This window comes from Physella acuta, unplaced genomic scaffold (assembly GCF_028476545.2).
Source record: "Physella acuta isolate Inbredline_101_S28 unplaced genomic scaffold, ASM2847654v3 ptg000350l, whole genome shotgun sequence".
NCBI lineage: Eukaryota > Metazoa > Mollusca > Gastropoda > Physidae > Physella > Physella acuta.
This window is the reverse complement of record NW_026731869.1, coordinates 518410-542530: the sequence shown is the minus strand read 5'-3', so window position 1 is coordinate 542530 and position 24121 is coordinate 518410. Positions and strand designations below refer to the sequence as shown.

Genomic DNA, 24121 nt, shown 5'->3' with positions numbered 1-24121 from the left:
GGAGACTCAGATATTATACAATCTTCTTACAAACAAGCCTAATCAATTTTATAAGGTTTATAACTTTTAAAAACAAACCAATCACATAGAAGTACTGTATTATCACTTTGTAAGGTATCAAATAGCGCTAATTCACTTTTAAAAACCCCAAATGCTCAGATGGCATGAAGAATGTATACTTTCATACTAGACAGGCCTTATGGCAGATGAAGTAGAGTTCACCTATTTCTGTGACAAGGAAAAAATAACTAATTAAATAAAAAGAAAGGGAACAATATTTTTTCTAATCAAACAGGTTTAATAAAATAATTCCTTGCAGTCTTGATTCACATCAAAAGTATGTTTGCTTTTTTTTAAAAGAAGAGATATGTTGATAATGCAGTAGAAGAATTTGTGATACATTTTAATATTTTATTCTTACATAAACAATGTAGGGATTGGCCGTTCTGAAAATCCCAAAACCTAAAAAACAAATTTTAAATAAAAAGGTACTAATTTTCCAAGATATTACAGCCTCATTTGAAAATATGGATCATATAACTGATATAAAAACATTAAAACAAATATTCACTTTTACATTTGGTCTACATTCAAAAAATAAACTAATGTTAAACTGAAGCAGGCAAAGAAATAACTATTAAATTATCCCTGGGTCTAAAACGGCTATGTGTGCATTACAACAAAAATATAAAATTTTCTGAAACAATCTAGTAGTAAACAAGCGGGTTTCATTTATTCATAACAGCACTTTACTTGAGGTGTCTTCAACAGCAGCAGTGGCATTGGTAGGCTCCAGACCTGCTTGCAAGCAGAATCTGAACATGCTAGAATCCATGATCCAAAAAAAAATTAATAAAACAGCACCAAACCTATGAAATGAAGAAAAGTCTTAATTAGGCCTTATTTATAATAAAATTAATTACAAAATTTAGAAAAATAATTATTTTAAAGATCAATAAAAATTTAAATTAAGAACTACTGTCAATTTGTACTTTGTGGTATTTTATTTAATCCTAATGTCTATAAATAACTAGGTGAGGAGGAAATACAGTAATCCTGAAAAAAAGGTGGTGTTTTCAGACTAAGCATGTAAAATCGCAAATCGTATTTTCTACACACTTTGCTCAGGCATTATATAGGATAACATACAAACTTCATGGCAAACAAAATGTACGGTGATAGTGAAGAGAGGGTTTTTAAGAAAATGTGTATAAACAAAAGAAGAAATACTAAATAAGCAATGGTTGTTTAACAAGTTTCAATAAGTTAAAACATGACAAAAAATAATTTCTGCATGTAAGTGCATCCTTGAATTCCCTTGAGCACAACAAGCACTAGTATTTTTGCTTCCTTTGGACTGAATTTATTTTAGATTTTGTGAATACTAACATTAGAGTGCTGCAATAACTCTGAAGGTCTACAATTGTAAAATATTTGGACGAAATTAGCCCATTGTAAACGTCAATTCTCTAGTTCTAGACAGAGCATGAATTATGAATTAATTTGTCAGCACATTTCTAAGATGACAAGCTCCATGTTCAGCTGGTTCATTACATGCACACTAAATTTAACATAGACCTAAATTTTTAAAATTTGGACCTTGATCAGATGAAGCTAGTTAGCTAAGGACAACTACCCATCCAGGAGAAAAAACTCCAAAATCTAACAACTGCATTATTGCAAAATTCTACTAGGTTGGACAAAGACCATGAAAGCAAATCCAGGAAGAAAAGCAGACTGAGTCAAGCTGCCATATGGTACTATGTAATACTTAATGTCTTGAAGGAAGTTCCCTCCATTTATACAAATAAGAACATAGAAGTAGAATAAACAAATACTAGTAATTAATTATAGTTGAAAAATATTATATTTCAAAACTTATCTGGCAGAGGTTAATAAGCTATCTATTCTTCTCATATCTTCTTAGTTCTTTATTGTTCTGTTGGAAGGGATTTCCTCCAAACACAAATAAGAGTTATGTTAACATGTTATGCGCCATATCATATTGGGCATTGACTCATATCTCAGCCTGCTATTCTTTCTGGATTTGCTTCTATTCTGATTCAGCCAATTTAAAATTAAAAATTAACAATTTCTTATATTATTTGAATTAAAGAACCAATACAAGCATAATGTAATCATTTGAGACAATGTATGCATAAAACTTGACTCACCATAAACCTATAGTTAAGAAACTTGCTAACCAGGAATGTGTTAAAAATTTTTAAGGAACTCTTCAGCACTGATACGGGCCCGAGAGTTCACTGCCAATTTGAGAAAGTTGATTTCTTTGTCTATTTCCTCCATAAAGTGAATAATAAAATCCACTAATTTATGTTTGTACATCTGCTCAGTGTGGAAGTTTGTGATCAAAAAACTAATGTCGTAGCCCTGAAGAAAGGTTTTAAAAAAATTAGATAAAAAACAGGCCATAGTGAGGAACAAGACTTTAAAACAAAAGTTTGAAAAATAACGTCAAATAACAAGAAATAGTTTTTAAAAATTGTTTCGAGAAAACTTATACATCTTACATCTGTCTTAGTTGGGAAAAGAGATTTTGAAAAAACAATTGTCATTAAAAATCAAAACTGTTGCCTTGGGATATCAATTTAAATAAAAATGTGTTAAATACATTAAACTTGACTCTAAAATAGTGATAACTTGTTTTATAGTAAAAAAATTGTTGAAATGCTAACTCAAAAAATATTATTGCTTATGATTGAGTTATTTAAATGTTATCAAATTAGTTTAAATTAATGTAAACAATAAGTAATTATGTGCAATGAAAAGCTTAGTGAAATTTAGTCTTTCGTAGTAAAAACCTTTACTTTAAATATTTGATGTTTTAAAATTTATGAAAATTCTAAAAATATTGCTTAAAACTCTATTCAGAGATGGCTAAAAAAAGTTACAAAAATCTTACCTCCACTTGCTTTCTCCTCAAAATGGCAAAATTTTCTGCTCTCATCATCATAAATCTTGTGAATTTATGGCACAGAATTTTCTCTATTTCATCAGCCTAATAAATGACAACAAAGTGTACAGAAAATTTAAATAATTGTTTAACAAAATTATACACACTATATTAAATTGAGATTTGCACTTCTGAAATTTAAAACAAAAAAGAACTTTAATTTGAACCATTAAAAATCCTTGTCATAAACTAACAAGTACACAAAGCATGCTCATAAAAATATAATTACACCCTGGTAATAATAAAGAGCTAAAAGTACACAGGGAGGTTAACATACCTGTTTGATTGCTATACTGATTCGTAAAGAGTTGATGCTGCCCTCAATTAACACTCGCTCTCGCTCATTGCGACTAATGACAACTGGAGTTAAAAGTAATTCCTTATTGCTCCTAGATAAAAAAAACAACAACAGTAAAACAATTTTAAAAATGTAAAAAATTAGGTAATATATATTATTTTAATGCAAAAGGGATTTGGATTTTGACTAACTTGACTTCAACTTCTGGTTTGTTATGTCTTTCCACCATCTGGGAATCGAAATTTTGAAGACATATTGCTGCATTCAATGTTTCCTTTACTGCGTTCAAATATGGTTTCAACGTGGCTGCCTAAGAGAAAAAATTGTGATCACAATTGAGTGGTTTATCTTTTAAGAACAATTTAATAGAAAAATTGAAGCTTAATAAATATAACTGGAGGAGCCTACAGGAAGATAAACAGTATAAAATAAATGCATTAGAAAAAGGGAGAACAAATGTTATAGGGCCTAATTAAGAAATTAAATGTTATTACATTTAAGCACTAGCCAACTAGTAGGCCTACATTGTTAGGACCTGTATATTAATAATCCTAAAGCAAGGATATGCTAGTAGACTATATTCAAAATTATTCTATAGGGCCAACTAGAAAAACCAGCCCCTTTTGGGTATATGGCCTACTGAATAAAAAGTGGCTTGGCAATTTTAATTGGGACCTGGGTCCGATTAGTCACTTCCTAATTTATAGGCCCTAAGCCTAAGTCTGAGTTTTGAAAGATTAGATTAGTTAATAATTTGACTAACAGTACAGTAGCAAAGTAAAAGTTATTCATATAGATTTTAGTATAGGGCCTACTATGTATTAAGTAGTACTTAATTATTAACTTAATAGTAATACTTAGGCCTAGGCCTAATTAATACAAGAAATAATTAGTAGGCCTATGCATATCAATAAAAAATCTACTAGATCTAGGCTAACAAAAAAAATTTAAATAAAAAATTGGGCCAAACTTGTTATTTTTCTTTACGTTTCAAGCTAAATGTATTATCTAATAATCTAGATCTAGTATAGATTCTTGTTCTTTGTAACTGAAAGTTACTTTGTAACTTGGTAAGTTAGTAAACTTTTAGGCCTAAGAGAAGTGTTACTTTGTAACTTTAGGGCAATATAGCTTTAGTTTGTATTCTAAATAGATACCTAGATCTATATTCTAGATCTTAATTAGCTCTAAATCTAGTAATTTATTCTCGTCTAAGCTAAATTTTAGTTAAGTTTAAAAGTTTAAAGCTTAAGATAAGACTGATTTAAATTTTCTTTTTTTTTTTTTTTGATTTACTTTCCGGTTGTAAACCCGACAACCGCTAGTCATGTTACAGACCAGGTATAATATTGTCAAAATTAACAAGAACTGGATAACATAATTTAGAATACAAGCTGGTAAAAGACATACATAATAATAGATTTATTGGCAAGCAAACAAAAAGATAAATCGTATTAGTTTTAATACAAGAAAGACACCACCCACCATGATGATACACGGAAGGAGACACACTCATACCCGGAAGTTGCGTCACGTGGTTACCTCCCTTGGCTGTTTTGAGAGGAAAAAATTAAGCACGGGAAGTAACCGAAATATTTTGAAAGTAATTTTGGACGAAATAACGAGTTAAAAATGTTAATCAAATCAGACAAGCTGCAAGTTCACAACCAAATGCTACGGCTGCGTGTCAAAAATGCTCAGCTACCGAATGAAAACAAGCTAGCCAGTGAACTGCACATTAAATAAATAAACGAGTGGGAAAACGAGAAAATATAATGGAATCCAGAGCGAGGCAGTAGGGAAAAGGGTGTGGGGTGGACGGGGGCCAGTGTTTCTTCCAGACTTTTTTCTCCGGGGGGGCACTTGAAATTTTCGGGGGGGGCGGTAAACTTTCTTCGGGGGGGGCGGACACTGTTAAAAGTATATATTTTCTATATAAATTATATAAATTTCATTTCGTTCGGGGGGGCGGTAAAAATTTTTCGGGGGGGCTTCGCCCCCCCGAAGAGATGCCTGGAAGAAACTCTGACGGGGGCTGGAGGGGGTGACAATTTTAAAATCCCCCTTCCATCCGCCAAACATCGTCACAATACCCCCCCCCCCCTAAAATTACGTTACACCTCAGCCTTTACCACCCCTCAAAATTGCAGTTAATTTTTAACATATTTTTAAAAAAAAATATGGACTGAGCTCAGTATACCATGTGGAGTATTTTAATCATTTTCTCTTACAATTTATTATAACAGTTTTCCAAACACGAAATAACGGCAAAACTTCGTTCTCAATAATGTTACACGTAGAGACCCATCCTTTCACAAAGAACCAAACGTCTGTAAGTCATTATGTCTATGTACAATATTATATAGAGTACAAACACATCAAGGAGGCTACATACAACGTTTCATGTACATAAAATCTGGGTTGAACGAAAAAAAAATGGCAAAACCAATCCATAAACTTTAATTGGAGTATTTTATAGACAAAGCCTATAGTTGAAAAATTCAAATATGACTTTTTCTGCCTTTTGTAGTGTTTCATTCAGGTATGGGGTCATCCATAAATGACGCCACGCTTTTTTTTTGACGATTTTTACCTCCCCTCTCCCTAAAATGACGTCACACCTCAGCCTACAATTCCCCCTTAAAATTGTAGTTGAATTTTTCTTAAAACATCGATAGTTTTCCAAAATCTTGTCTAAACTCTGTCAAAATAGAGTATTTTAATCAATACTTATTGCAATTTATTAAAACAGTTTTCTAAAACGCGAAATAACGTCTAAAATTCGTTATCTAACATTGCTTTTTTATAATGATAAAGTGTGACGACGCACCACCTCGTCACACACCGTCACAAAATTACGGACCCCCCCTTCCCCCTGTGAGTGTGACGTCATTTATGGACGACCCCTATCTCAACGGAGCACGCCCATATCCCCACCCCTCCAAGTCCGAAAAAAATATTTATATAGAGAAAATATACTTTTACAATGTCATCCCCTTAAGAGAATAATGTGTGCAAGAAATCCCTGGTTCCAAATCACTACATTTCTTAATTTTCTTCCTACATTTCGGTTTATAACATCTTTACTTATTCGCCATCTAACTTTAGACCTCGCAAAACAAACAAAAAAATCACCTGCTTGAGGTCATTAATGCAGAGTTTGTTTCAGCCTTTATGTATATATATATATATATATATATATATATATATATATATATATATATATATATATATATATATATATATATATATATATATTTATATTTATATTTATATATATATATATTTATATATATATATATATATATATATATATATATATATATATATATATATATATATATATATATATATATATATATATATATATATTGACAAATAGCGGTTAATTTATTGCGGCCCCAGTGCACCGCGGATTGTTCAAAAATATTCATCAGACCTTTTTATATCTATTAATGACCAATTCAACCAGAGGCGTAGCGACCCTTCCCGGCGCCCGGGGACAAACTTTCGATTTGCACCCCCCCCCCCCCTTAGATCTTTTCATTTTGCCTCCCCCCCCCTCAAACTTACGATTTGCACACCCCCCCCCCCTCGAACTTTTCATTTGCATCCCCCCTCAAACTTTCAATTTGGCGCCCCCCTAAGGTCGGCGCCCGGGGACATATGTCCCCCCCCCCGCCCCCCCCCCTCGCTACGCCTCTGAATTCAACTACCAGAGCTGTAGCAACTAATTTATTTTATACCTTATGTATAACTCATGTCAAAATAAAAAGTTGTGAGACACCTTTGAGGACGTCCATAAAAATTATTTACAAACTATAAACCATGCTATTATTGATCTGTTGCTTCAGTTTTTGGGCACCGACGTGAGATTTGAGAAAACTCCGTACAAGATATTTAATACACTTCCTTGGTTTGATAAGTTGAGGCCTAAACAAAATTACCCCAAGCGGAAGGAAATCGAATATAAAATCCCCATTGGTATTAATTTAGTTATGACCTTCATCACACAAGATAAGAAGACTAGTAGACCGTGTTTGAAACACTTTAATTCTATTTGATCCTAGGCAAGGGTCAGTCTGTTTAAAATAAGGTTTGTAAAATTTATTAAAGAATTCGTTTTTTCTTGTAGTTTTTTTTTTCTTCAAAGATTAGGAAAACTGTGACGAACGTTGTAGCACATTTTAGATTAAATCGATCTGTTTGCTAGTTTTTTTTGTTGTTGACGCTCATGCTATATAATATATAACTAACAGTGGCATAGCCCCTGTCTGTCTTAATGTGTATTCACAAACTCGGATTTGAGTTTATATATTTGGGCTCTGATATTATTTTAAAAAGATTATAAAGTACACAACTTTCAACCGTGATAGGTTTGGATTTGTTCATTTTGAATTATTGTCATATAGTTTGGAAAAATTCATACAATTTTACAAATGTAATAATTGTTGTTTTTCTTCTTTCTCTCTATGGGATGGACAGCCCAATGAGGATCAAGGCGGTCATCCTGGTGAGCCTCCTGGCGGTGGTTAATTGTGGCGTTCTCACCGAGGAGGTCAGCAGGCTCGCCGCTTTTCAATCTGATTGGCCAGTAGGTGACCCCAGGCGATGTCAAGAGCAATCACTCTCCAGCCATCTCAAGGCAGATAGGTTTGAGGTACAGACTTTTAATTCTGAAATTAACTTTTTCTAAAAATATCACTGACCCAATATATCCAAACTTAGAACACCGAGATGACGATACATCCTGATGGCGTTACGATATTTTCCGCGTTAGGTGTCATCCATAAATGGATTGGACGATTTTTGCCTCCTCCTCCCCTCAGTCACACATAGTCAAAAAAAGCCTGACCCCCCCCCCTAAAATGACGTCATACCTCAGCCTACAACCCCCATCAAAATTGCAGTTGAATTTTTCTTATTTCAATCAATTCCAATTCCAATTGATTAAAACAGTTTTCTAAAACGCGAAATAACGGCTAAAATTAGATTTTTTTATAATGCAAACGTGTGACGTCATATCATCTGAACCCCCCCCCTCTTCATCATCACACACCGTCACATAATTACGGACCCCCCCCCCCTACTAGCAGTGCCGGCGCCAGGTTATTTAGCGCCCAAGGCAAAACTTATTAAAAGCGCCCCCCCCCCGCGTCTCAATTTTTTTCGAGCCCCCATATTATCAGAGGCGTAGCGATGATTTGCACCCCCCTCAAACTTTCGCTTTGGTTTTCCAACCCATTTTGGCGCCCTCCTACGGACAGCGCCTATAGGTAGCGCCGGCCCTGCCTACTAGTGTGACGTCATTTATGGACGAACCTTTAGCTCTAGATTTTAAAATGTTTAGTTAGTCTTAAAGCGTTTTTTTTCAAAGTAAATACACTGTAAAGAATATGACAACTGAGTTGCGAACATTTTAACATAGAAGCTGATATGTAATTCCAAGAAATTTGTAATTTCGCAAGCTTAGACCAACATTATTTTTGCTATACGTTTTACGATCTTATTTTCTAATTGACAAAAACCAATTGGAATAAAATATTTATGCTTTCTAACAATAGCAATGCTATTAGCATAGTCTACTGAAAGAAAATAGAAATACGCAGTTGCGCAAATGTAACGATTACGAAATATTCTAAATAATAACATTTATACTTTAAAAAAAACCTCCATTAATTATTATTATAAATAATTGGAAATAACTAGAACACCAACATTGATAATCCACATATCTGTAATGACCATTTGCGATGACTCACTTCGCTGTGAAGACATATTATTTATATTTAACTTGCTAGGTTGTTCTATGCTCCAGGAGTTAAACATCTCCACATATTTTTAACTACACCCCACAATATACCCTAACTCAGGGGCGTAGCGAGGGGGAGGGGGGACCACACCGGGTGACACCATTTAGAAGGTGACACGTAGGCAAAAAATAGCAAAATATATAGAGAAAAACTTGAAGGGGGGGTGCAAATCGAAAGTTTGAGGGGGGGGGGGGGGGGGGGGGGGGTGCAAATCGAAAACTTGACGAGGGGGGGGGGGTGCAAATTGAAAATTGATCTCCGGGAAGGGTCGCTACGCCTCTGGGGGTGACACCATTAAGTGCCGCACCGGGTGACACCCGACCTCGCTACGCCACTGCCCTAACTCTTACTTTTTGCTAGTAGTCATAAGCACCAGGAATTACACATCTCCACATATGTTCACCCACACCTCACACCATCTACACTGACTGGTTGTTCTATGCACCACGTATTACACATCCCCACATTTGCTATGAAACCTGACAACATCTACACAGCCTCTTGTATCTGTATGGTTATTCTATGCTCCAGGTACTGCCTGGCATAGGCTGGGACAATCTCCGGAACCTGGAGGCAGGGATGGTCGTGACCTACAACTTCAGCAAGTGTAAAGGCACGGACGACGGTCAGTTTCTCATCCCCGATGACGTCTTCACTGTCCCTATCAAGGTAGATCTAGAGATTTGTTGCACTTTTACTACACCGTCCCTATCAAGGTAGATCTAGAGATTTGTTACACTTTTACTACACCGTCCCTATTAAGGTAGATCTAGAGATTTGTTACACTTTTACTACACCGTCCCTATTAAGGTAGTACCGAGATTTGTTACACTTTTACTACACCGTCCCTATTAAGGTAGATCTAGAGATTTGTTACACTTTTACTACACCGTCCCTATTAAGGTAGGTCAGAGATTTGTTACACTTTTACTACACCGTCCCTATTAAGGTAGATCAGAGATTTGTTACACTTTTACTACATCGTCCCTATTAAGGTAGGTCTAGAGATTTGTTACACTTTTACTACACCGCCCCTATTAAGGTAGATCAGAGATTTGTTACACTTTTACTACATCGTCCCTATTAAGGTAGGTCTAGAGATTTGTTACACTTTTACTACACCGTCCCTATTAAGGTAGATCAGAGATTTGGTACACTTTTACTCGTTTAATCGCATTGTTTTCATATTTGTGTTTCTCGTTTTAAGCAAGACTAGGGAAAAAACGTTTAACAATTAAAATTGGAATTTCGACCCACACTCCCATTTTATATACTTCGTATCTAACGCTGATAAAAAAGAATTTAATCGTTAGTCAAATAAAAAAAAAAAAAAAAAAAGTATAATAAATCCACCAAAATCCATAATAGAAAACATTTAAATTTACTTCCTCTATCTCATGAGGCGTCTGGTTTGAAATAGTAATTCACTTTATATAACTAATACTTTATAATTGTTTGGGGTCGTCCATAAATGACATCACACGTGTAGGGGGAGGGATGAGGTCGTAATTTTGTGACGGTGTGTGATAAGGGGAGGGGGTTCAGATTGTGTGACGTCACATTTTTGCATTGTAAAAAAAGCTATGTTAGTAAAGGAATTTTAGACGTTATTTCGCGTTTTAGGAAACTGTTTTAATAAATTATAATAGAAATTGATTAAAATACTCTGTTGACAGAGTTCAGACTAAAATATCGATGTTTTGAGAAAAATTCAAATGCAATTTTGAGGGGGGGGGTGTTTTAGGCTGAGGGGGGGGGTGTCTGGCTTTTTGTGACAATGTGTGACGAAGGGGATGGGTGAGGTAGGTAGAAATCGTCACAAAAAAGTGTTACGTCATTTATGGATGCCCCCTTTAGTTTTGTTTACAACGAGAAAACACAATATGCTAGTCTCATTTTCACAATTTTAATGTAAGGCTCAACCAAAAGTACACCTCACACTTTATCTACAAAACAAAACTCGATTGGCAAAAACAAAATGAAATGCAAAACAAAACTCGATTGGCCAAAAAAAAATTGGTTGGCCAATTTAATTATATAATGCACTTAAAGAAAAAAAAACAAGTTCACCGTCGACTTAATTAAATATTCTATTTCTTTTGTTTACACAAGGCTCTAGTGATTTAGTTTCCTGGTGCTTCATTAGGTGCGCACTAGCGAACAAAAAATGCACATTGCTCTGTCATTTCTGGTTGTAAAAACAAAACACCAACAACACAAACGTATTCAGATATGTTTTAGTGTTAAACTTATTGTAGGCAGAGTATTTAGGCCGGCTCAGTGAACTGTCCATCAATCGTCACACTTGCTGCATGTGATTTCTGTAATAGTTTGGGGGAAAGGGGGGGGGGGGGGTATGGGTGGGTTTGAATTAAAACGTTGCAGGATAATCAAATTTTATATAAAAAATTACTTAATCGACCCCTATCCCACCCCTACCGCAGCCTTTTGAGTATTATTATTTAGGATTTGCCACAATTTGTTTTGTTAATACGTACTATTCTAGTATTACTAGTTACAGTTTTAACGCGCTGACCCCTATTACATAACAACGGTAACCTATTCATAAAACCTTTATTTGTAATGATAACGCAATTAGTGTTACACATTTAACACATTTGTAATGATAACGCAATTAGTGTTACACATTTAACGCATTTGTAATGATAACGCAATTAGTGTTACACATTTAACACATTTGTAATGATAACGCAATTAGTGTTACACATTTAACACATTTGTAACGATAACGCAATTAGTGTTACACATTTAACACATTTGTAATGATAACGCAATTAGTGTTACACATTTAACACATTTGTAATGATAACGCAATTAGTGTTACACATTTAACACATTTGTAATGATAACACAATTAGTGTTACACATTGAACACATTTGTAATGATAACGCAATTAGTGTTACACATTGAACACATTTGTAATGATAACGCAATTAGTGTTACACATTGAACACATTTGTAATGATAACGCAATTAGTGTTACACATTGAACACATTTGTAATGATAACGCAATTAGTGTTACACATTGAACACATTTGTAATGATAACGCAATTAGTGTTACACATTTAACACATTTGTAATGATAACGCAATTAGTGTTACACATCTAACACATTTGTAATAATAACGCAATTAGTGTTACACATGTAACACATTTGTAATGATAACGCAATTAGTGTTACACATTGAACACATTTGTAATGATAACGCAATTAGTGTTACACATTGAACACATTTGTAATGATAACGCAATTAGTGTTACACATTGAACACATTTGTAATGATAACGCAATTAGTGTTACACATTTAACACATTTGTAATGATAACGCAATTAGTGTTACACATCTAACACATTTGTAATAATAACGCAATTAGTGTTACACATGTAACACATTTGTAATGATAACGCAATTAGTGTTACACATTTAACACATTTGTAATGATAACGCAATTAGTGTTACACATTTAACACATTTGTAATGATAACGCAATTAGTGTTACACATCTAACAGATTTGTAATAATAACGCAATTAGTGTTACACATGTAACACATTTGTAATGATAACGCAATTAGTGTTACACATTTAACACATTTGTAATGATAACGCAATTAGTGGTACACATTTAACACATTTGTAATGATAACGCAATTAGTGTTACACATTTAACACTCCCTCCCCACCCCCTTACAGTACAGTAGAGTGGAGACGTTCGCTGAGATCATCGACAGCTGGCACTCCTCCAAGTCCCTGACCTCCAACACCGTCAACATCCAGGCCGGGTTCAGCTTTGGCGGGGTCTCGGTGAGTGGCAAGTTCTCCTACGAGCATGAGAACATCAAGTCCACCCAGATAGAGGACAAGGCGGTCACCGTCAGGGTGCAACTCAGATACCACAGGCTAGTTACATTTTATAACATACGAGCCGACCCGCGGCGTATCATGTGCCGCTATTTAGCTGTTTTATTTTCTACTTTTCAGTAATTCATAATTTATGAATTCGATAGTACCAATGCTGCCACTGAAAATATTTGCTTTAAAACACTAACCCCCCCCCCTTTCCCCCAACCCCTACCCTACACCCTCCCCCGGTGAAAGCAGCCTCCTCTTAGTTACCTCCTGTAAGTTTAAAATAGTTTCAAACTAAATTATCTGCCACTAATAGCCGTCAGTAAACCCGGCTCTACGATTTGTAAACATTAAGAGTGAACCACCGCTCACCAGACCATGAGGGGACTGCAAAGGCGCGCTTGCATCTTGTTTTTTAACGTCTCCCAGAAGAGAATTATATATAGAGATAGTTTCTTATTTTCTATTTTCAGCCTGCTTTTCTTTTTGATTTGCTTCTATAGTCTTTGTCCAACAAGAAAAAAACTACAAGGCAGGAGTTGTTTGATTTTGGAGTTGTCTCTCTTAGAAGAGTGGCTGTCCTCAGCTTTCAAGCCTTATCTACCAGGGCATTTCTTCTTAATTTTTTAAATACCTTTGTCTCTCACAAATCAGTTTTCTCTGCTGTGATTTATTTAAAGAAAACATCCCTTTTATGTTTGCAGACAACCTCCTAAAAGTATTTTTGTAGAAGAAAATTTTATTTCTACAAATTAAATTTTCTTCGTTAAAATCTTCAAATTCTTACCAAAACAGTGACACTGTAAAATAGTTATATATATATATATATATATATATATATATATATATATATATATATATATATATATATATATATATATATATATATATATATATATATATAATGTTGAAACAGGTACGAAGTCAAGCTACAACCAGATCCTGTACTGAGTCCACAGTTCAAAAGCCGGCTGTTAAACATCGCAACTTATCTGGGGTTAAACCAAACCCAACAGGCCAGATACGAGGGACAACTCTTGGTTCGAGATTTCGGTAAACAAAAATGGAACTACAGCTGTCCTGTTAGTTCTAAACCGGGGCTTGTAGGAATTACACAGGGAACTAAATCACACCATGGTAGGGTTGGGGGGGGGGTGTAACTCAATAACAATGTAAGGAGATTTCTCATTTGCGTTTTTTTCCCCATAATTCTACCCCCCCCCCCCGCCCACCACCCTTCCCCACTTTATCAAGTTGTCAAACACTTTTGTTTATATATCTTTCAGACATTTCGTATCTCTTGTTCCAGATTTAGTTTTTAATTTTCCAACAGGGTAGTTTTTAATTCCCTGTGAAAATCACGTAACGCTAGTTAGATAATATATTAATCCCTTTAGTAATAAGGTTATTTATAGAGTTATTTTTGACGACTTTTCCCCAAATGTTACCCTCAGCCGTACTTTTTATTAAAACATATAACATAATTCACATTACTAATAATCTTTACCATATACAATTTCATTTACCCTTTGAAGTTACCACCTACACGAATACACGAGTTTTACTTATTAACTAAAGTATTCATACATTTCTATAGTTAGGATTCATCTTTCTTATCACTAATATCACATCCTTCAGACATCCAAGTTCATTTTTCCTCAAATGATCTGTCTTATCTTATCTGGGTATGGTATAAATTATGCTAATGAACATGGATAAATTATGCTAATGGACCCCCAGGGACTCACGTGATCACCAGTGTCACGGCCGGGGCTGGCCTGGTCAAGGACGATTACTTAAGCAGACATTACGCAACCTCTGAGACTACCAGCAAAACGTCCATTCTCGTGTCTGCCAGTGCCTCGTTTCTAGGAATTTTCAAGTTCAGCGCTGCTTATGGGTAGGTCAAACCGTGTGGCGGATTAAATGCTGGGGTTGAGTAGGCAGTAGCCAAGGGCCCTCATTCATTTCCCCCCCCCCCCATAAATGATAAAAAATAATAACAACTTATTTAATTAACTGAGTGTTTTTAACTAGCATAGTCAAACAAAAAATGTCTGTCCTATGAGGAGGATCGGCTTTAAAGTGTGCGATAATGTATTCCATATTTGGACAAGTCTAGATATTCGATTGAACAATTGTAAAGTTAAAAAAAAGTAAAATAAAGAATCCTCTTAAGACCTAGCTATCAACTGGGCAATTTGCCCAGCCGCCTTTACTTTCCCTAACGTGAGTTAGGTACCCATTAGAGCTGGATGGACACATGGACGTTCTACTGACTTGGATCCGTATTCGAACTCTTTCGGGCCCTAACAAGTGGATTCACTCAAAATAAACTTTAATAAACGCAACCGTTACCTATGTTCAAAAAACATAAGCAGCCATATTTGAGTTATTTACTGTGAATTCCTTAGTATGAATATAATATCAAAGATACGAAACTCACATTTGATTGTTAAGTGTACTATAAAATGATATGTTTCCTGAGTGAAACAGTAATAGAAATAAACTCATCGAATGGCAGTTTATAAATTAATGCTAATAAGTTGCATGTTGTTGTTTAAACTGTGTATGTTTTACGGTGTTGTGAGTTTCGAGATAATGTTACACAATATCTGTTGATTGTTTTGTTCCGTCATATCTATACGTCAACTTTTTTATTCATTAAAGACACACCAGCCAACAGACAGACACAAGCGCTTACCTCAACCAGGTCACTCACTCTTACATTCAGACGTTCGGTGGACCGAACTTCCGGTCAAACATGACCGTGGACGAGTGGGCCCTGGAAGTGGACAACAACCTGGTCCCCATGGACAGGACGGGAGACCCTCTGTATTTCTTTATCACCACACAGACGCTGCCAGAGTTACCGCCTATAACTGTCGCGGAAGTTGAAAATGTGAGCACCCTTTCCCGTTCACATACTCTCTTTACGTATAGATTAAAGTTCTTTTTTTCAATAGGGCAACTGAATGAGAGTTCACCTGTTTCTATGACCTCAGCATATGAAGGAATAGTATGGTCAGCATTATGCCCCGCCGTCTTTACTTTCCCTAACGTTGGTCAGGTACTCATCAAAGCAGTGTGACTGAACCCGGATTCGAACACAATCTTTTGGGTTTAGCAGTCGCATGCTCTACCATTCGACCACCCCGTCCCAGACATATTCTTTAATTGTAAATACAAATATCAATGAAAGAAATTGTTATTTGACACAAATATTTAAATGGGGACGGTGGGGTCTAATGGCAGATCTTTCGACTGCTAATCCGAAAGTCTAGATTTCGGATTTCAGGCTCGATTTTGTAAGACGCCTTAGATTCCAGCCAACCCTGATGTGTATCTGACTTTCAGTAGAGAAACATAGGCAAATGGTCGTAGTGCTCCATGTGTGCCGAGGTAATTGAAAAATGATGAACACTACTTCATCTGCCCCATGTGCTTTGGCCACGAACTTTTGATACTTTTACTTTTTACGTTAGCTACACCAAATGATGTTCTCACATTAAATTCTCATCTATCACAGCTGGTGAAAGAGTCAATCGAGACGTACTATGAGATGAACACCATACGAGGCTGTACAAAACTCGATGCTCCAAACTTTAGTTTCTCAGCTAACTTTGACGACGGCTCGTGTCATTCACAGGCTACTAATCTTACGTTTGGTGGTACGTTTTTGTGATATAAATAATGATATTGATAAATATAAACATATATCTCCTATAATACATCTTATATATAGGCCTACATCTTTATACATCTTATATATATATATATATATATATATATATATATATATATATATATATATATATATATATATATATATATATATATATATATACACACACACACACCTATCCTTACGCGTAAGTTTTGTCGATGCAGGTGTCTTTCAAACATGTCAGGTCTCGGGCACGTTTCTCCATACCGACCCATGCCATAACCTTAACCAAGTTAACCCCCGGGCTGGGGGCTACTCATGCCCACCCTCGTACACACCAGTGCCGCTTCTGACTGTTTCCGGATCGCCAAATGTGGAGTCGAGGCGTGTTTGTCACCGGTAGGCACACCAGTTATTTTGTGCAGGGTTCAATTTAAACACGTCGCTGATCGTAGATTTTTCTTTCTTTGACTCCAATTCCAAACCCAGTTTTTGATTTCTTCAGTCGCGAAATAAATACAATTATAATTCAAACTGTTCAAACAATATGAAGTGTTTATACAATTTTTGACAATTTTTTCTCCCATTGTGTCGGTCTATTAACTAAACTTTAATTATTTACATTTAATTATGGCATCATCTATTTAAATTTAAAAAAAAAAGCAGAAAAATATTAATGTTAATAATGTTATCTTTGGCTATACGTGTGGGGTAACATTTTGGTAAGAAAAATAAACTTAGGATTTGCATGAAAATCGCCATTTAGTTCCATAATTGTTGAGAATTTTCACACAGTGTACTAATAAAATCCTATGCTAACAGGAAGAAAATAATGTATTCTTTTAAAAAACAAACTAATGAAGCAATAACATAAAGTCTGCATTAAAAAAATCTTCCAAAGTTATACTAAAACAACTTAAATAATAAACTAAACTTTAATACAGATAGTTTATATTTGTTTATGTTTTACAACTGTCCAGCTGTTGGCTGTTCAGATAGTTTATATTTGTTCATGTTTTACAACTGTCCAGCTGTTGGCTGTTCTTCCACTGTTGCCACACCGAGCAGGTCGTCTCGTCCTCCACCTACTCCAGTTACTGGTGTGCGGCTACAGGCCCAGTTGAGAGAGACTCGGGCTATCTGTTTGGTGGTTTTTACACGGGCGGCGGCAAAAACCCCATCACGGATACGGTGGTAAGCGGTGCTATATGTGAGTGGTGTTTTGTGAAGTGGTCACCGTTTTGTGAAGTGGTCAGTGTTTTGTGAAGTGGTCAGTGTTTTGTGGAGTGGTCAAAGTTTTATGAAGTGGTCAGCATTTTGTAGGAGGGGTCAGCATTTTGTAAGTGTGATCAGTATTTGTGGAAATCATTATTTTGTTTGAGTGCTAAGTAATTCGTTTAGTGGTCAGTACCTTGTGTAACTGATCGGTATTTGGCGCATGTTGTCAGTCTTACTATATTTTCAGGCTGCTCTAGGGGGTCATCCATTTATGACGTCCACAAATTTTTGGGATTTTGGAGACCCCCCCCCGTCTACAAAAGTGCACTAAATTCCCTTTTAAAAGTCATAAATGGATGACTCCTAGTTGCTTCTACCCTCTCTTATACTTTCAGGGCTGTCCCTAGGCTTCTATTCTCTATACTCTCTTATATTTTCAGGGCTGTCCCACTGGCTTCTATTCTCTATACTCTCTTATACTTTCAGGGTTGTCCCTAGGCTTCTATTCTCTATACTCTCTTATACTTTCAAGGTTGTCCCTATGCTTCTATTCTCTATACTCTCTTATATTTTCAGGGTTGTCCCTATGCTTCTATTCTCTATACTCTCTTATACTTTCAGGGTTGTCCCTAGGCTTCTATTCTCTATACTCTCTTATACTTTCAAGGTTGTCCCTATGCTTCTATTCTCTATACTCTCTTATATTTTCAGGGTTGTCCCTAGGCTTCTATTCTCTATACTCTCTTATATTTTCAGGGTTGTTCCTAGGCTTCTATTCTCTATACTCTCTTATACTTTCAAGGTTGTCCCTAGGCTTCTATTCTCTATACTCTCTTATACTTTCAGAGTTGTCCCGAGGCTTCTATTCTCTACCCTCTCTTATATTTACAGGGTTGTCCCTAAGCTTCTATTCTCTATACTCTCTTATACTTTCAAGGTTGTCCCTAGGCTTCTATTCTCTATACTCTCTTATACTTTCAAGGTTGTCCCTAGGCTTCTATTCTCTATACTCTCTTATACTTTCAGAGTTGTCCCGAGGCTTTTATTCTCTACCCTCTCTTATATTTTCAGGGCTGCCCCACTGGCTTCTACCCACTCCACATACTACGAGACACCACACTGTGTCTCAGCGATGACTACGAAACTGAGATGCAGTTCTCTGTTCCGTTTGGTGGTTTCTTCACTTGCCGCTCAGGTGGGATAGTTGTGGAATAATTAGGAGGGAAAGTCTTGGACATTTCTTATTTACAAGACAGAAACATCTTGTTTGTTTGCTCAAGGAGAGGTGGAAAGGAGGGGGGGGGGGGTGGACGTTGGATTTTAAATTCTACTTGTTTAATTAATGAAGACAACCTTGGGCGTATTTTAATGTGTCAATTCATTTTAAATATCGACCTCATTATCATCTTCATTCCTATGGAACCCTTGTGAAGCATTGGAACTCAACCACACCTCTTCATCGTACTCGTTTTTTTTGGGGCTATTACTCCAAGTTGGGTCCACGACATTCCGGCTGCTTATGCATATCTTACAGAAGACCTTCCACAAGTTGACTTAAAACCTACATGCTAATGCTGTTTTAGTTATTACTCTTTAAGATTTTAATTTTCCGAATTTTCCTTCCAGGAAACCCACTAGCACTCGACAGCTCTAGACCAGTTGGTGCCAAGCTGAAGGCATCGCCACCGAACTCTCTGAAATCTTTCTTCTCCCAGAACGGAGGATCAGCCTCTGCTCCACAAAAATGTCCCATAGGCTACAGTCAGCACCTGCTTACTGTTGAGGATGTAAAGAAATTTTCAAGAGATTTTTTTTAATTTAAAAATTATATAGATCTACTGTCGTTGTATAGAAAGCGATCGTTCACATGTGGTAAAACACAAAGCGGGTGAGGGGAGGGGGTTGATTAAGAGGGGAGGAATAGAAGAATTGCTTTATTGCAGAGTATTCAATTATTTTTGCTAATTCTGCTTTGCAAACTTGCTAATATTTACAATTGTTTAATAATTAATTTCTCAAATAAGGTTTTATAACGATCGATTTCCTGACTAAAATATCATTAAAATATGGTTAAACTATTCTAATTTGAAAATAATATAAAATAGCATTTTGAATTAAATATTAAGTTAGTTTATGGGTGCAGTGCTGTTTATAAAAAAAATTATTTAATATTTTAAATAGCAAGTTTACTTTCTGTTCTTAACAACCATTTTTAGTTAGGCCCAAACAAAACCCATATTTCGAATCATTCAACTTTTTTAAATACTTCAGGGCTGCTCCGTTTACTACTGCATACAGACGGGTTTGCTAGCTGGGCCTAACCTACCACCCGTGAAGAGACCACCTTTTATGAAGAAACCACCAATCATTGTGGACCAGGACAATATGTTTATGTTCGACCCTGCTACACAGGTGAGTTACCTGATGGGGGGGGGGGGGGGGAGCGACATACCTTTACAACGCGGAGTTACACAACACACACATCAAACCCGAGTACAGCTCTGACACTTGTCCATGTGGTTTTCATATTTCTTTTGATTGTTATAAACATGAACATAAAACAACACCATACCTACTACATACTGTATACAGCAGCATCACAACTATGTTCTGCACTCCAAAAAAACATCATAACAACGTTCTGCATACCCCCTCTATGTTCTGCACACACACAAAAAAACATCACAACTATGTTCTGCACACATACACAACAACATCCCTACTGAAATCTGAACACGTACACAAAAGCACCAGTATTCTTAAAAAACAATTACAGCATCACTGTATTCTGCACACAAACACAACAGCTCCCCACTCCAGCACAACATGATCTCCCACGTCCTACCAAACACCAACATGCATTCAACTATAGCACGTCCTGTGCTAAAAGTTATCCGTTGTACCTGACAGTATATTTGTATATAGAAGGTTGTTTGTTGCTTATTAGATTATAAGCCAAATTTTGAAATCTCCATTTTAAATTTTTATTTATAGTAAATAATAGTAAGTTTTCAAAACACGTCTAAAAATGTTTACATAAAATTTTTTAATTATTATGGGATAACAGAATAATTTTAGAAAAAAAAAACGTTATTAATTTTGTCAGACTTGGATGAAAGATGAAAAAGCAAAAGAATTCCAGAGGTCGCTGCAGGTGAAAGAAACCGTTTTTCAAGAGTCGTCAACGGTCTCATATCGTGAGAGTGTGTCACCAGGTGTTACTGCAGGTTAGTTACCTACTTGTCGGATCCGCCTCAGTTGTTGAAAAAACTCGTTAGCTTGTCAACAACTCAATTTTAAAGTCAGCACAGGTTTTTCCCATTTATGTAAGCCCTATATTTCATTAATTTACACTATTTTTTTAAGAAATTAAAATATTAAATATTTGAAGCTGATTTGTGAAAAAAAGTTTTCGAATTATTCTTAATCAATCAATCTAAAGCTTTATAAATTTACCTCAAATTATCAGAACTCGAATTTCGGGAAGGGAAGTAATACAAATTTGGGATCGTGATTCTTGTGTCTGGTATTATTGTCCTTGGAAAAAATGGTTTTTCTTTTTTCTTAAACTAAATAGTCACAGAAACTGATCAAATAAAAAAAAACAAGTTAATAAAAAGTCTAGTGACAATTTAAGCGCAATTTCCTTATGTTATCCATAACAATTTTAAATCGAGATAAATCATATATTCAGCAAATAAATAATGCAACACAAGTAGTTTCAATAATTCAAAACAAAATAGAAAAAATCCTTTCGAACCTCCTCTCATTCGCTATGGTAAAATCCTTTCGAACCTCAGCGCTTTGCGCTAAATCATCCTAGGCCTACAGGACGCTCAGTTTAAAAATTCTTAATTAATTTTCTGTGGCCGAACAAAAGGATATTTTTGAAAACTTTCTTCGGCAATATTGTTTTAAATTATGGTAGGAATCGATTGGTAAATGTTTCAAGTCGCTAAGTGGTCTGGTTGCCGAGATATGGGCCAAAAACTGCATTTTTTCGAGTTTTTTTTGGCTTTTCCGGGAAATCCAGGAAGGAATTCCGGGAATTTTTTTGGCCTATGTTCATCCTCGGAACTTGCTTAACATATTTGCTTTGGAACTAGTCCTCGATATTGCTTCGTTGAGGAGGAGATACGACTTAAAGCTGCGGACACACATCCATACATCCATTTCCAGAAATGACGAGTTAATAAACGCAATTCTCCAGAATGGAAATTGCGCTAAAAAATTGCATTAAAATGTTTAATAACAAGGTTTTATGTAATGATGCACTAAAAATGAGAAGGGGTCATCCATAAATGACGTCACACTCGTAGGGGGGAGGGGGGGGTCCGTAATTTTGTGACGATGTGTGATGAGGGGGAGGGGGGGGTTTCAGATGTTGCGACGTCACATTTTTACATTATAAAAAAGCAATGTTAGAAAACGAATTTTAGACGTTATTTCGCGTTTTAGATAACTGTTTTAATAAATTGTAACGAGCCGACCCGCGGCATATCATACGCCGCTATTTAGTTGTTGTTTTTTCTACTTTTCAGTTATTCATAATTTGTGAATTCGACACTACCAACGCTGCCACTGAAAATATTTCTTTAAAACACTATAAGTAGCTCGGTAAGGACGATAAACCCCCTCCCCCTCCTTCACCCCCAACCCTCCGTATAAGTAAACTCCACTTAGTTACCCCCCCCCCCCCTACGTTTAAAATCGTTTCAAACTAAATTATCTGCCCTAATAGTCGTCACTAAACCCGGCTGTGTTTGTAATGTTTGTAAACATAAAGAGTGAACCACAGCTCACCAGACCATCAAGGGGTGGGGACGGTAGGGAGCGCGTTTGCAGCTTGTTTTCTAGCGACTCCCAGAAGAGAATTATATATATAGATAGTTTAGACAAGATTTTGGAAAAATATCGATGTTTTAAAAAAATTCAACTGCAATTTTGAGGGGGGTTGTAGGTTGAGGTGTGACGTCATTTTAGGGGGGGGGGTCTGACTTTTTGTGACGACGTGTGACGGAGGGGAGGGGGGGAGGTAAAAATCGTCAAAAAAAGCGTGACGTCATTTATGGATGACCCCGAAGACAAACGATCTTCTTTCAATATATAATAATACACTATTATTTAAATGACAATAAAAAAAGCGTGGGTTTTTATATTATCTTTTGGATACCTTTACTATTATTAAGGAAGAGACCTGGTTTGAGACGAATTGTTCAGTTAGAGGTGCTCAAAGTTTCTCTCGGCTGTGTCGATCTATGACCACAGATGAAGCAAGTGTTTCTTCCAGACATTTTTCTCTGGGGGGGGGGGGGGGGGGGGTGGAGGCACTTGATATTTTCCGGGGGGGGGGGGGCACTTGCAAAAGTATATGTTTTCTGTATAAATTCCATTTCGTTCGTGTGGAGCACCGCCGAAGAGATGCCTGGAAGAAACTATGGATGAAGCAAGTTAAAATAAAAGCTTGTGATACAAAAATCAACTTTTCGACTACGCGAAATGTCTCACACGCTTTTGTGTCCCGCAGGTATTGCAGTTGGCGGGACTGTTGGCTGTCTGCTGATCGCCTCAGTGCTGACGCTCCTGCTGTACAGACGACACAGTCGCAGACGTGACAGCCTCTACAGGAGGTTGTCAGATGAGAGCTCAGTGACGTACGGCTCAAGCTAACCTGACCGTTTTCCTCAGTCTGATCGGGCAATTCAACTATGACTTTCTACCTACCCCCTACAGAAAGTGTGAATTTTAATTAAAACATTACTTTGGAAATAAATAAAAATAGAGCAATTTATTTAGAATACAATTTCTTATTTTCAAATTAAGAAGTATTTAAATAAACCTCATCAAAAGACATTGGAAAATTAAAAATTCATGTATCATGTGAATTTAATAAACCACTTTGCTTTGTAAAACATATGATTTCATGTAAGATGTGAATTTAATTAACCACTTTGCTTTTTAAAATTATATTATACCAGGTATGATTTAAGTTAATTAACTACTTAGCTTTAAAAAAACTTCAATTGCATGTATCATGTGAATTTAATCATCTACTTCGTTTATTTTACAATATATTTAATGTCACTGAAATCAACAACAATCAGTCAGAGTATACATTAAATCTTCTATTTTTTTTAATTTAATTAAAATCTAAAACAACGAGTAGCGTATTAAGATTATTTTAATATATATTTTATTTATTATTATTATATTATATTATTATATTATTATTATTTTAATATATATTACCACAGCATCATATTCATTTGCATGTAGTT

The 24121-nt window shown here is 35.8% G+C and overlaps 2 protein-coding genes across 2 annotated transcripts; one reads left to right on the top strand and one right to left on the bottom strand.

Moving 5' to 3' along the window:
• Positions 1 to 525: 525 nt before the first annotated feature.
• Positions 526 to 4833, bottom strand: LOC131941155 (actin-related protein 2/3 complex subunit 4). The gene is made up of 6 exons (XM_059300165.1): positions 4758 to 4833; positions 3464 to 3582; positions 3252 to 3363; positions 2924 to 3019; positions 2175 to 2391; positions 526 to 869 (listed from the first exon to the last, which is right to left on the bottom strand). Exons 1-5 carry the CDS (start codon positions 4758 to 4760, stop codon positions 2215 to 2217), a joined length of 507 nt encoding a protein of 168 aa, XP_059156148.1. The 5' UTR covers positions 4761 to 4833; the 3' UTR covers positions 526 to 869; positions 2175 to 2214.
• Positions 4834 to 7761: 2928 nt separating this feature from the next.
• Positions 7762 to 24030, top strand: LOC131941153 (macrophage-expressed gene 1 protein). Its single transcript, XM_059300163.1, has 14 exons — positions 7762 to 7932; positions 9617 to 9754; positions 12803 to 13008; positions 13875 to 14011; positions 14699 to 14858; positions 15629 to 15860; positions 16488 to 16629; positions 16850 to 17024; positions 17657 to 17819; positions 18915 to 19038; positions 19470 to 19630; positions 20115 to 20255; positions 20950 to 21070; positions 23371 to 24030. Exons 1-14 carry the CDS (start codon positions 7762 to 7764, stop codon positions 23511 to 23513), a joined length of 2214 nt encoding a protein of 737 aa, XP_059156146.1. The 3' UTR covers positions 23514 to 24030.
• The last annotated feature ends 91 nt before the right edge of the window (positions 24031 to 24121 follow it).